Source organism: Aquarana catesbeiana, linkage group LG01 (assembly GCF_042186555.1).
Source record: "Aquarana catesbeiana isolate 2022-GZ linkage group LG01, ASM4218655v1, whole genome shotgun sequence".
Classification (NCBI taxonomy): domain Eukaryota; kingdom Metazoa; phylum Chordata; class Amphibia; order Anura; family Ranidae; genus Aquarana; species Aquarana catesbeiana.
In genome coordinates this window covers 406,906,917-406,921,289 of record NC_133324.1, presented here as the reverse complement: position 1 = coordinate 406,921,289, position 14,373 = coordinate 406,906,917, and the positions used below count along the sequence as shown (strand labels likewise).

The 14,373-nt window shown below is 41.0% G+C and overlaps 1 protein-coding gene across 1 annotated transcript in view; it reads left to right on the top strand.

Moving 5' to 3' along the window:
- ERMP1 (endoplasmic reticulum metallopeptidase 1) overlaps positions 1–12,141 on the top strand; it is a 90,968-nt gene extending 78,827 nt beyond the window's left edge. Inside the window, exons 13-15 of the mRNA XM_073635142.1 lie at positions 684–799; positions 2,754–2,917; positions 6,527–12,141. Coding sequence (XP_073491243.1) covers positions 684–799; positions 2,754–2,917; positions 6,527–6,691 — 445 coding nt within the window. The 3' untranslated portion in view covers positions 6,692–12,141. The remainder of the gene's footprint in view (positions 1–683; positions 800–2,753; positions 2,918–6,526) is intronic.
- Positions 12,142–14,373: the final 2,232 nt, after the last annotated feature.

Sequence of the window (14,373 nt, the reverse complement as noted above, 5' to 3'; positions counted from 1 at the left end):
AATATTGTTTTTACTGTTATGCAAATGTTTCTTTGCTTTATTGAAAATGTAAACAATAATGTGAAAAAATGGTGCGCTAATTTAAAAAAAACAAAACTATAAAGAAGCATATATGTATGTGGATTAGGTTCCCTCTGCAATAATGCGCAAATAAACAGAGTATCTCATCGTGCAGTATGTTTAAAACATTAGAATTTATTTAGAAGCTAACCAATCAAGTCACAATATTGACATCTTGTACATTGCAAAAAAAAGAAACCCAATCTGCTGTTGCGACATCATTTCTGGTCCAGAGGGCCATGTTCATTGATCGAGCTTAGTGATCATCCTTACTGTGATTGTGGCCTTTTGGTCATAACATGGAGGTGAGCATGCATTGCACGTAGAAGTGGATTAGTTGGTGGCTGGTATTAAAGCAAGTTATCCCGTTTTATGCACTGAGGAGCAAGGATTGCTCTTTGTTTGGAGCACTTTATCACATTGGACTTTAGAACTTTATTTAAGTAACATTTGGGAATAACGGACCTTTTTATATTCATTATTGTTTTTTTTTCTTCTTTTGTTTGTTTTTTTTTTTTAATTTGAGGTTTGTAATTTTTTTGGTTGTTTTTAGAAATCCACAGCAGTACACAAGTATTTTGTACACAGATTTACTCAAGATGTACCTTTAACTTTTCTAACAGGAAGAACTGGTATCTCCCAACACCCCCTCCTCCTTTGTCTGAAAACATGGTGTTTAAACTTGCATCCAGGGAAGAGATGCCATGGGGTGCTACTCGATTGAACTTTGAGGTTAAAGGTCGGTTAAATTCTCCATATATTTTTCTGTGGAACAGTATATATTTTATTGTACAGTTGCTTTATGTAAACTCTGCATTGGCCTTAGAACATAATAAAAGTCATTATCAGAAGAATAACAACCCAAGCTGAGCCGGTGGAAGTAAACATCGCTCCTGTCCTCCAAGGCCATAGAGGCGATCAAAGACTATCTAGTCTACCCTTTATCTCAGTTCTGAGGGGGGAAAGAGATGATCCGCTGTCTGCAAAGCAAAACGATCTCTTCCTTTTAGGCCCCTTTCACACTGGGGCGGCGTTGGCGGTAAAGTGCTGCTATTATTAGCGGCGCTTTACCGTCGATATTCGCCCGCTAGCGGGGCGGTTTTATCCCCGCTAGCGGCTGAGAAAGGGTTAAAAACCACCACAAAGCGCCTCTGCAGAGGCACTTTGCAGGCGGTATAGCTGCGCTGCCCATTGTTTTCAATGGGCAGGAGTGGGGAAGGAGCGGTGTATAAATCGCTCCTTCCCCGCTCCGAAGATGCTGCTAGCAGGACTTTTTTTCCCGTCCTGCCAGTGCACCGCTCCAGTGTGAAAGCCCTCGGGGCTTTCACACTGGAGAGACAGCAGCGGCTGTTTCGGGTCGGTTTGCAGGCACTATTATTAGCACGATAGCGCCTGCAAACCGCCCCAGTGTGAAAGGGGCCTTAGTGAAAGCAATACATACAGTACACAAAAACACTGGCTAGGCACACAGTTAACCCTTTGATCATCCTAGATGTCCAAACCCTTCCAAGACAGTGTCATTAGTACAGTGACCATGCATATTTTTAACACTGGTTCCTGCAAAGTGTCAACTATTTTCTGATAGTCCGCCACAATATTGCAGTCACTGCCAACTTTTATCAAATGCAATTTTTTATTGGAAAAAATACATTTTAATGAATTTATAAAAAACAAAACACAATATATACCCCAAATTTTTTGTAAAATATGAAAGATTGTTATGCTGAATAAATGGATACTTAACATGTCACGCATTAAAATTGCGTGGAATGGCAGCAAAGTACCATTCTGTCTCTGCGATCGCATCCTGCGGGCCCGCTGATTAGCTTCCCCTGTGGCCAATAAGCGCCTGATTGTTGCTTCGGCAGTGCGCATGCGCCCCCCAGTGGCCATCGACAAAATCACATACAGGTACGTGATTTTGCGTAATAGAGCCGCCTTGCCGCAGTATATGTACGCCAGGCGGTCAGGAAGTGGTTAACTAATGTAACCGAATTTAAAGTAAACGTGATGACCGAAAAATGTGGAATGTAATTGCTGACCTTTCTTTTTATAAAACTTCAATTTTATTCCCAGCATTCATATCTTGGGTTTGTGAAGTTGGACAACTAGCATTTTTAGGCAGTCAGCATAGGAAGACAGACTAAGTTTTCAATAACAACCAGTTAATTTTCTACTTGGATTACAGAGCGATCAACTGTTTGTTATTGAAGCTGTTGTGCAAGAGAAGTGCAATGTTTGTCTGGCAGTAGTTGTAGTCCTATAACTACCATGTAAAAAAAAGCCCTAATAGTGGACACTCGGCTGACTTAAATGAGCTTGAGTCCAAAAATATAACGCATGTTTCTTGGGATGAAGGGCAGAACATGGATAATTGTTGAATTTAGAACTCTTGATGTGGAGCTCCCTAGGGACATAGCTGATCTCTGCTTTCATCCACTGCTGGGCACCATGTCTGGTATGATTTTAAAGTTAAGGTAAATCTGTAATATTGTTTGTTCTTTGTGCCTTTCCTGGGCATGAGAGTGTTCCAATAGTGTCAGTATTATCATTCTGTTTTCCTTAAACAATCTGTATAACTAAAGTTTTCATATTTGCTATAGTTGGAAACCTTGTAGTGGAAAGAGAATAGCGATATATCAAAATTTTAATCACTGCAAAGTTTTCAAATGTATTTATTTTTTTCACCCTAGGACCAAGTCACATGACGGTATATGTGCGCCCACATGACCCTTTTGTGCTGTCTAGCTGGTCTCTGGGTGATGGGATACCAGTGCCAAGCAATGGTGGGGACTACTTTGTATATTACTCCCATGGCCTGCAGGCTCCAGTATGGAAATTTTGGATTGAATTGAAGGTGAGCACAAGAAATAACCCTTGAAGGGCCGACTTTGTGACACTGTCAGATTAAATGTAGAAGTAATCTTTTGTGTTTTTGAACAGAAAAGCAAAAATCTATGTTCAGCATTGTATATTTAAGGGAATCAGTCTGAACTGGGCTTAAGTAAAAATCTGTATATTCATTTTTAAATGATTAACTAGAATTGTGCAAAATAGCACATAAAATATTTGTTTGCCTCTGTATTTAGCTTAATTTGCTTTGTCTGAGATTGATTCTAACTAACCTCTGAAAGTAAGGTGTCTTTGGTTACCTATTTGATAGTTGCTGTCCATGTAAGCTGCCTAGTTTCATGCTCATACATGTGTTATCAGCATGATATTAAGCATTACTAGGGTCAGAAATTCTAAATAAGGGGTCCCCAAAATATTTACATAAGTTCAAGGTTTGTCTGACTGTTTGGAAGCTAGACTGGACTGGAGTAAAAAAATGCGAGTGATGCAACCCCAATTCCAAAAACGTTGGGACACTGTGTAAAATCTATTGTGAAAAAATATGGGTTTATGAGATCTGCAAATCATTCATTCCATTCTGGTTTTTACGTAGAACATAGAAAACATATGAAATGTTTAAACTGAGAAAATGTATCATTTAAAAAAAGAAAAAAAAGGGTCATTTTGAAATTGATGGCAGCAACACATCTGAAAAAATATGGGACACGGCAACAGAAAGCTGGCAAAGTAAGCGTTACTAACAAGGAAGAGCTGGAAGAACATTTTGCATCTAATTAGGTTAGGCAACAGATCAGTAACATGATTGGCTATAACAAGGGCATCTTAGAGAGTCATAATGTATCAAAAATAAAGATGGGCAGATGTCGGTCAGTCTGAAAAGCTGTGTTTAAAAATTGTCGAACAATTTCAGAATAATGTTCTTTTAAAATGGTACATTTTCATAGTTTAAACATTGGAAAGTTTTTTCTATTGTGAATAAAATATGGGTTCATTTGATTTGCAAAGCACAGTCTTCTGTTTTTATGTAGTTTTTACACAGCATACCAACTTTTTTTGAATTGAGGTTGTAAATGAGTAATAAACTCCCAGGTGTTGGAGGGCCAGTAAGAAAAATGAATGCTCTGGCGTCAGTGGGAGTACAAGAAGAAGTAAAAAAATTCTCTTTGTTCAGTGGAAATGATAAAGGTATCAAATGTCCGTGGGAACGATAAATGTCATATTAGTGGTAGTAATAAATGATTTGGCATTAGTGGTTAGTAGGAGTAATAAATGCCCCAATATTGGTAGACAGTAGGAGTAATAAATGCCCCGGTGTCAGTGATCATTGGGAGGAATAAACACCCCAACATCAGTGGTCAGTGGGTAGAATATTGCCCCATCATTGGTGTTCAATGGCAATTCTGGGCTCTGCGACGAAACGCTGTATCAGACCCCTGCCTTTCTCACCAGCGAGTGACACAGGACTGGGCAATCTCACACCATGCTGTCACTTACGCACCAATGCCAATCTCAGCTGCACCCTGCACAAACATTTTCCAGCTCGTGGGCCCACAATCTAGGTGCCAGCAGCCTGAGAGCGATTGTCACTGTGTTAAGTTAATTAAGCAATTAACCCTTTAATTGCCACCACCAAATTTTACTGAAGAGTTGGAACCTCCACAAGATTTGCAATACCAATTATGATTTTAGAATAAACATCTGTAACGCACACTGTCACCACAGTATGTGGTATCTTCAGAGATTTATACTACAGTAGCACTCTTCAAGAGACAGAGAGATTCTTTTAGTTTGCATTAAAAGCTCTAGAGACAATTTTCAACTTTTTTCAAAATAGGATTTAATAATAAAAAAGGGAAAATGATGCAAATAAAATATTTACAGAAAAAGGGTGTTACAAAAAAATAAAGACAATAATGCAACAGAAAAATAAAAGGAGTTTAAAAGGAAGCCACAGTACAGTGGCTTTCACAAGTCCTGTTAGGTGTTCCTTGGTTTGATGTTAACCAGAGCTGTCAAACTGTCCTGGCATTCCCTTTTTTCTCTGGTATCAAAGGGGTGTTGACAGAGGCCATCTGACCAATTACACAGCTGAGGTGTGGTTTCTTGGATGTCACTGTGGTTATGACTATGTCCCAGATACAGTTTTCTATAGGATTGTATATCTCTGAGTACCTAAAGGGTACAGCCTTCTAGCATGCAGATTATTATCCAGCTAGAATTTAGCTGTGAAATGAATATAAACTTGACAGGTTTGGGTTGCCCAGTTCACCTAGGAGATGAATTGGACTGGTTCTGCTCCCAGTACTTCTAGGTTAACGATGTTTGGGCTCAAAATGCTACCAATTAACTGAGGGAGGTAAATATGTCTAGATTCTGTCTGTGCTATTATTATTTCATGAGTTATAAAACATGCTGAAGTTTCAGATATATAACTGCTAACCAGTCTAGCAGAGCTGTGTGTTGGCCGTCCCCTTAAACTGAGCTATTTACGACCGGTATCTGTTCTCTGGATTGCTCAAGCTTGCAAGGGTGACAGTTTTAATTGGATTTCCAGATATAAGTTGTGGATTGGGTAATGGAGAGTTCTGAGTGTATGTTCTGGAGGAGGGGGGAGAAGCAATCAGAGGTGCTGGATCCCTGTTTTAACACAGAACAAAATGTAATGGCTGACCATATGAATAAAATGGCTGCTACACACAGCTATTGGTGTGCTCAGTACGCATGACGATTACAGGCTCCATGTCCCGCTCCACTCCTTGTAGTGACATCACGGCTGGGACTATACAGGCAGCATCAGGCAGGAGATCACTTCACCCCTGTACTCCCTGTGTTAAACTGCCAGGTGTTAGAATGCTATTGCTTGCTCAGCACCCACTGCCACTTGGTTGTCCCCTACTTTTGGCTTAGTTAGTAAGTACTACACGCATGGCCTTCTCATTGCATGGTTTGGTCTACTAGTTTGTGTTAACCAATGTGAAGACCGCTGATCTAAATGAAGTTAAATAATGGAGCAAAGATATTTTCTAGGTAAGCCTGCATTCTTATTTAAAATTGACCCAATTAGATTCTTACAGAAGCCCCAGTTAGGCCAAGTAGGTATTTATTGATTCAAAGAAATATGGCAGTTGTCCCAAACAACCATTTAGATTCTGTTTTTGATTCTCGTACCTGCACTTTGGAAATCTAATGAAACTATACATCAGAACAGTCTCAAAAAAAGCAACAAATTTACCTTTCTCATCTATTATACCTCTCATATCATTATATCTCATATAATATACCTTTCTCACTTCTGTCACCATGAAAACAGGATTTCACTGGATGACCTATATGAATATGAAGATTTATAAAGCAGGTCATCATGATCTGCTAAATAATCCCTTTTTCATGGTGAAAGGAGAGATGAATAAATGAGAAAAATTGGCTGCCTGTTCTTGTGACTGGTTTGAAAATAGTGTATTGACTCTTCAGCACAAATTAATTATATAAGCCGATGTTTTAAAGTGCTCTGTTTTTGTTATCTGTCACAGCTTCTTTCAAAATGGTAACTGAGTGATACAATCTGTGCTTAGACCTGGAACATGTGTAATATATATATATCTGTCTATTTCAGGGTTCAGATGATTATTCTGATGGGATGGTCACAGTTGCTGTAGCATCTCACTATTTCTTTGGATCTAATCAGCATTCTCCTCAGCTGGATGCACTTCTTCATAAATTCCCAGATTGGAGCTTCCCATCCAGCTGGGTCAGCACATACGACCTGTTTGTCTATTGATGTCTTTCACCATTATCAACATAGTGTGGTATGTGCATGTACAGTGACCAGAGGGAGGAATTATGGGAAAAGATCAGAATAAAGAAAAGTGGTCCATGACAGTCCATTGATCTGCTGCTTCATCCATGGTGATGGTCTACTCCTAGGTTATTGGATTATAAAGACAATTTTTTTGAGGGGGACAGGAAATTATGCAAAAAATAAATTGGAATGAATCCTGTGTAAAGCAAGGTATTCAGACATCGGGCGCAGAGACTAGTAGTGATCCATGGAGTCTTAATAGTCTTCACACTGGACATCCCTGTTTACATAATATTAATGTGGTCTTAATTACTATTACCCTTATTGCCTCTAATATAATGTTTATTATATTAATGGGATATCGGTCAAAGTAGTGTAAAACAGATTTTTGACATCAGGCATATAAGCAGGTGCTGACTGCCTAAAGATCTTTCCATAAATGTGTACACATTATATTCTGAGTGGGCATGTATTATGGCTATGGAGTTTGGGGAGTGCAAATGCATCCCCAGCTTCACCTTATAGAAACGAAAACCGTACCAATCTACCAAAATTATCTGTCTAGTTGGAGGCCTGCTTGTCTGTATTAACCTGGGTATCTGGCCCAAATCTCATGTTTTGTGTATTTAGGGTTAAGGCAGGCTCTGATGCCTAAAGTAAGGTCGGTGAAAGAGGTTGTGTCTTTCGAACAATATTCCATCTTTTCACAATAGTAGTCTGAAGAAGTGACCCCAAGCACAGCACTATTGCTTTGAAGATATACAGATCTCTAAGGAAGGCCATACACGGAGTGAGGGTTGCAGGAAAGAGAGGGGGATCCCTCCCACCAAACAACTGTGTTCTTCCGATCAATCAACTTGGGTACATTCAGCCTGCCCATACATGGTTCTAATCTTGGCCGGTTCCTGCTGAACCGGCTGAGATTCAAACCATCTATGGCCGGCCTTTGTGTTCTGTGTGATCTGTTCACCTATTGCAGCCCTGAATATAATATATTTCAGGAGCACTTTCCACTCAAGGTAAATTGATCCAGGGGTCCTTTGCACCCCTTACCAAATCAAAATAAGAGCTCCACATGTAGATGTTTGACACCCTCCCCTCAGCCAAGTTTTGTTAATACAAAAGCCTAAGGGCTTCATAAAACTGCAGACTGCTGTTAAAATCTAAGCTTAAAACTGCATTTGAACCCCACCAGCTTGTATATACATGACTATAGGGTGCACCAGTGTACATCCTGGAAATCATGCAGAGTTTAGTGTATAGTATGGTAATTCAACCCAAAAGGCCTGAAATGTGTGTTCAATGCAGGAAAACACTGATTGTACTATTTTTTTTTAATTTGTGCTCCTTTTTTTTTTTTTTTTTTGTAGTCCCTTAAATGATCATAGCTGCATATATAGCAGTAAGCTGGTTTTCTACTTAAAATGTTTTGTTTCCTTTCTATAGAAGCCGAGAAGTATAAACGTCCCTAGCCACCTATCTGTGGTGATTTTGTATAACCAGCCCCTAAAACTGCACCAATGTGAAAGTGCAATCTTTTTTTATTTTCTTTTTATGAGAAGCTCATACTATATGAGAACTCAATAAAAGTGCAGTATATTCCAACAATTCCTGATAATCATTCTGTGTTCAAAAGGTGGAATGAAACCTTTCAGGCAAACTGCTGTCACCAAAATGCAGTTGTCATTAATAGCCTGGTTGTTATTGGAACCGAGCCAATTAAAAAGGCTAACTTTTTAAAATCTTGGGGATTACCAGAAGCGTGGATTCCAGAAGAGACTCAGTTGTGTAAACTTGTGTAACTGCAATGCTATCTGACTGGCTGCTGGCCAACTGGCTAGAATAATTCTAAGGTTTGTGACCCAGATCAAGAATGATGATTTGCAAGACTGGACAAACGTCAGAATTCTTTATCTGAATACTTATCGATCATTGTCCCAAGAACAAAGTTCAGAAGTGGGAGCCTCAATGTGTTTGACACGTAGCATGAGGATTTGAAAAGTGATCACCTCTGCTTTTGTCTTGTTAAATAATTTGCCAATTAGTGCTTCATGAAAGACGATTCCACAAAGCAGCCTCCACCTATTCCTTTATAACATTCATGAATCTGTATTGCACACACCAAAACAAAGTGAACTTGTTTAGAGAGCTCCCATCATGTAGCCAGGTATTCACTAAACCATATGTTAGAATGTGTTTGACATAACCCAACATTATTCTAATGATATGCAGTGTGAGCAGAAATTCTCCAAAAAAAAAAAAAATAATCACTTTTATTTCAGTGCCTGATTTAGTGTATGCTTTTATGTACAATACAAGATTTCTCTTTCTATACCGTACCTGATTATTATTTTTTTTTCTAATTTCCTGATATTTATACTTGAATCCAAACTTTATATATTTTTTACAATGTTTTTTTGTTGACCTTCCCCAAAGAAATCCTCAGTGTGCACTGATCTGGTAAGCTTTGGTCTAATACAAGCTTTGTCTACATGCAGGCTCATTCAGCAAGGCAGGAGAAAAATATTGTGTGGTAACCCCTAGCAACCAATCAGCAATCATCTTTCACTCACTGGATTTCTGCACAGTGAAATCTGATTTGTTGGTTACTAATGCCGCGTACACACGAGCGGACTTTACAGCAGACTTTGTCCGACGGACTTTCCGAATGAACGGACTTGCCTACACACGATCAACCAAAGTCCAACGGATTCGTACGTGATGACGTACGACCGAACTAAAACAAGGAAGTTCATAGCCAGTAGCCAATAGCTGCCCTAGCGTCGGTTTTTGTCCGTCGGACTAGCATACAGACAAGCGGACTTTTAGACCAGACTCGAGTCCGTCGGACAGATTTGAAACATGTTTCAAATCTAAGTCCGTCAAACTTTTGAGAAAACAAAGTCCGCTGGAGCCCACACACGATCGAATTTTCCGACGAAATCCGATACGCCAGACCAAGTATGCCGTAAAGTCCGATCGTGTGTACGCGGCATTAGGCATCCACACCGCACTTAAGCTTTGCTGTTTGTATTGCCTACATAAACCCAATATTGATTTCTCTTCAATCTGTGAGCCAGTCCTGCTAAAGCATTTATCTGTTTCTTTATTTAGTACAATTATCTGTCTTCTGGGAAATTCCTTATTCTTTGTCACCTCTATTGGGTGCATGCTGGGCAAGTTTCCCATTACTGCCTAAGAGGTAGTACCTTTTTTAAGAGGTACCACATGAAGCTGGCTGACCTCTGCTGTATATCCGTAGAGCTATGTGTTCAGTAAATCTAAGGCCTTCTTCACACAGGCTGTAAACTGTATAAGAGCAGTATGTACAGCAAGCTTTTACAAAAAAACAATTATTGACACCTTTTAAATTCAGCTCCAAAATGTTTTTCACATTGAGGTCATGCATACTAAATGATGCCAGTATTACACTTTAAGCTAATTATTTCTTCTCACAGAGACCATGGTTTTTTTCCAGAAGGACCATGCCATCTTTGTTCAGGCATCCAGGGTCACTATCTACCTCCTGGACTGATATACCGACTCAGAGCACATTCATGTAAATCATGGTGCCTGTGTGGCTCTTGGCTGTGTTAAGAGCTAAGTTCACCTTTGTAGCATATTACATGCTCCTGCCGTTTTTAGGGTGGAACATGTAACCTGTTCCAGCATTTGCAGCTTCTCCTCCCTCCCTGTGACAGCAGGCGGGGATCTTCTTACTGCATCCCATCCTCTGTCAGAATTTTTGAAAACAGCACAGCCTTGCAGGCAATGGCGGGGCCCGTCCATAGGGGGCGAACAGGGGCCGCCACCCAGCAGTCACAAAAAAGTGCACTGTGCATGTGCGCCGTGCACTATGGGAAGCGCCATTTTAATGCAATCACTAGATTGCAGACGAGGCGCTTCATTTGTAGGCTTTTGACATGCTTTGTGGTGCATTCCAAAGCGCTGAACAGCTTCCGCCCGTAGTATTACTACGGGTGGGAGCGTTGTTCTTTTAGTTAACTGCAGTGGTCGCTTCCGGTTTCTGTATGCTAGTGGTGAACTGGAAGTGACGTTGGCAGCTCCGTGGAACGCACAGCCCGAGCGGAGCTGACTGTAAGGTAAGTAAGACTCAGTCAGCACTCAGCACGCTGTATGTAAAACGAAAATAACCTTACCCAAATATATCTGCCTCTCAGAGGACTGCACTTTACCAAAGTATAATGATCTTTTTTAAATATTCCTGGCAGGCTGGCAACAAAACGTATAGCTTTTGTTGTTTAGACAAGTTCCCAGTCAGACTGAGGCAGCGTTTGATGGGGTTTTTTTTTTTTTTTTTTTTTAGAGTTTTTCAGTTTGTTTGCGCCCCCCCAAAAAATTTTGAGCACCAGCCGTCACTGCTTGCAGGGATTCACCCACAGTTTCCTGTGAATGAGTGTCTACAAGCACTGCCAGCCATGGCAGCTGATGGATTTTAGTTCTCAATGAGCTGAGAGGGCACTGGTGAGTGTCCTCATTGTCCTTTGATGCAACTGCCTGTGCCCATACCTGGTACAGTCAGACCTCTATCCTGAGGGTCTGCAGGAGCCCGAGATTGCATCTGCGATATGCAGACTAAGAAAAATAATAAATGCACAAAATTCAAAAAATGTGCACTTATTTTTTTTATCTTTTTCAAAAAGTGAACTTGGCCTTCAACAAATGTTTGACACAGATCAGCACCTGCTTAAGATCATAATTGGAGTTCCGACTGTCACTTTAAACAAGCTACTAACTGGCATTTGCACTATGTGAAGTTTGTTAAAAGCCTGCTAGCAGCTTGTTTAAAGTGACAGTCAGCACTCCTATTAAGATCTGTGTTTAACATTCCCAAACTGGAACTGGAGGTGAACTAACTTTAGAAAAAAAAAAAACGCTATGCAGTCACTCTCAACATAGCAGCACCCTGTGCTTTGCATGTACGTCATGCTGAATAAACAAAGTGCCATCACAACGCCTGTAAGGCTTTAGGTGGGTGGTACAACCATAGCTCAATTGCCTGTTCTTGTCACACCTGTAGAAGAGGCCTAAAGGTTTCAATAAAGCTGCTCAAACCTGCCAAACGTTTCACAAATACTTTGCAAAGCTTGCTCTACAGTACACTTTGCTCTTGTTGAAGCTAAAGCCATGTGAATAAGGCCTTGGTGTGCAGGTTTGTGAACAAGGCCTTAAATTGTAGTAAGAAGTCTAACCTACATCAGGCTACTGAGGTCCTATGCTGCATATGTTTGTAGTCTATACCTGTTCACACTGTGGTCCAAATAATTTGTATTATGTCAAATACTTCAAATGAGTAGCCAGCATTACCACTATGTGAAGTAAAAGGAAACTTCCCAGGTTTCATTTTGTACTGTAATGTTGATCCACTGGAGTACACTGTCCCAAATAAAGTTTTTATTTCATATTAACGCAATGTGTCATTATTTTTGTGTATGTAATGCATGAACAGAAGTTACAGTCAAACTACAATATCAAAACATTCAGTTTCTGCCTATACTGAGTATTTTTCACTAAAGGTATACAGTTTATGTATTCTTTTACCATACGCTTAGGTTGATGACCCTAGGTCTCTAAATAGTTAACATTAGACATATCCTTCTGATGATTTTGTCAGTGCAAATTTATATGCAGGCCTAGAAGTAAGATGCATTGGGTTAATTTGTGTTGTGCATTCATTTTAAATGGGCTGGCAATGCACCAAAACACAGGGAAAAAAAAAGAAACAGGCCTGCTCCAACACAAGTCTCTCAGCTTCCTTTACTGTGCATTAACACAAGGAAATGCACGGTAGGTACAGGTAACTTCAGCTGTCCATTGTATTGCTACAAGATTCTGGGCATATGAATGGAGATTAGGGCTATTCTGGATATTTGTCTCATGACATCTTCTAGAGCAGTTGTTTTCAACCTTTCTAGGGCCGTGACCCCTTGAGAAAATTTCCCAAGTTGTGGGGACCCCTAACAGTAAAATTATTATTTTTTCCGTAGTGTGGGTTGTCAGCACCCAAGGCAAGACAAGTAATTTGTGCCCCTAACCCACGGACATTTAGCTCTCCCTGAGTCTCTTCCACTCGTACAATATTTAAACCCCTTATAGTACATTTTAGGATGTACCACTCATTCTCTTTGTTCTCCTTTCTTTCTCTTTTATCCCTCTCTATCCTAATTTCTTGTTTTTTTTTCCCCCATCCCTCTCTCTAGCCGTCTTTCTTGTTCTTTATCTTTTTCTTTTCTCCTCCCCTGTTTTCCTCTCCGTTCCATGTATTCTTTATTTTTATTCCTTCTCTTACTCCTTGGTGGGGTGGGGTAATGGGATGAGTGGCAGTGCTGGCGGGGAGTTGGGATCAGTGGCAGTGTTGGGGGGAGTTCTGATCAGCCAACTTAGGTGCTCTTGATCAAGGTCATCTGCTGATCTGAGAACTGTAGTGGGGACTTTTAATGGCCACTATAATCACAGGTAGTGTTACTGTGTCCCTGGCTTCACTGTATCTCCGACTTTGTGGTATCTCGTAGCAGTGACACCTATGCCGAAATCTGGAGATAGGGTCTCCTCCAGCCCCTCCCACTTCACATTCCTCACCAGTCAACTGTCCTTTAGTCTCTGCCCTCCACCCATGCTGTAAACGGAATGGGCAGCTGCAAAGAGGCCGAGTGGGCGGCCACGGGCTCCAGGAAGAGCCCAGCTGGGCGGCCATGGGCTCCAGGAACAGGCCTGCTGGGTGGCTGCAAAAAGGCAGGCAAAAGCAGTGTGGGCTTTAGGAACAGCCCAGGATTTGTTGACCCCTGACAAATCATCATTCGACTCCTGAAGGGGTCCCGACCCCCAGGTTGAGAACCACTGTTCTAGAGCATCAATACACAAAAAAGCAGAGTGGAAGATAGTTGTAATCATTTTGTTAAGTCACAATCCTGAAAACCAGGGTCGTGTTGATTGTTTATTGCCCTTTTCCAGTTAGATGAAAATGGCAGCAAGAGCTGGGCCTGCAAGAGAGGGGAGAGGCACCTCCTAAGGTCCCTTTTCACACAAGCGGTCTGATCAGGTCTGCCTGTATGTTTTTCCAGGTGGACCCCATTGGAGGGGGGTTGTGTTAAAATAAATACATTTTGTTTGGAGTGATCCAGTTGTTATAGACTGCATATTCTGTTCAAAATAAGGAATGTTTTGAAAGATGCTGTAGGTCTCTTTAGACCCGGAGGAGAGGGGGGGGTTGTAAAGAGAGACCTCACAATACTAAGGACTTTCCGTCTGGGATGCTCGATTGCCGTGCACGAGTCCAGGGAGTTTTTTTTACTCTTCTGCTGGCCACAATGTGGCGTTGTAGGGCCATTTTCAGCAGCCACTGTTAACTCTGCCAAAAATGGCTGCTGCTGGCCTCAAGGTGTGCATTGCGCCTGCGCGACGTGATGCATCCTGTGACGATAGAGCGTCACTGTCGTGGTATCTTCTCAGACATGTTTCAACCAATCAAGTGGGTTTTCTCAAGGGTGAGAAAACATGTCAGAGAAGATACCACAACAGTGACGCTCTATTGTCACAGATGATGCATCACGTCACGCAGGCGCAATGCACACCTTGAAGCCAGCAGCAGCCATGTTTGGCTGAGTCAACAGAGTGGCTGCCGAAAACAGCCCTACATAGCC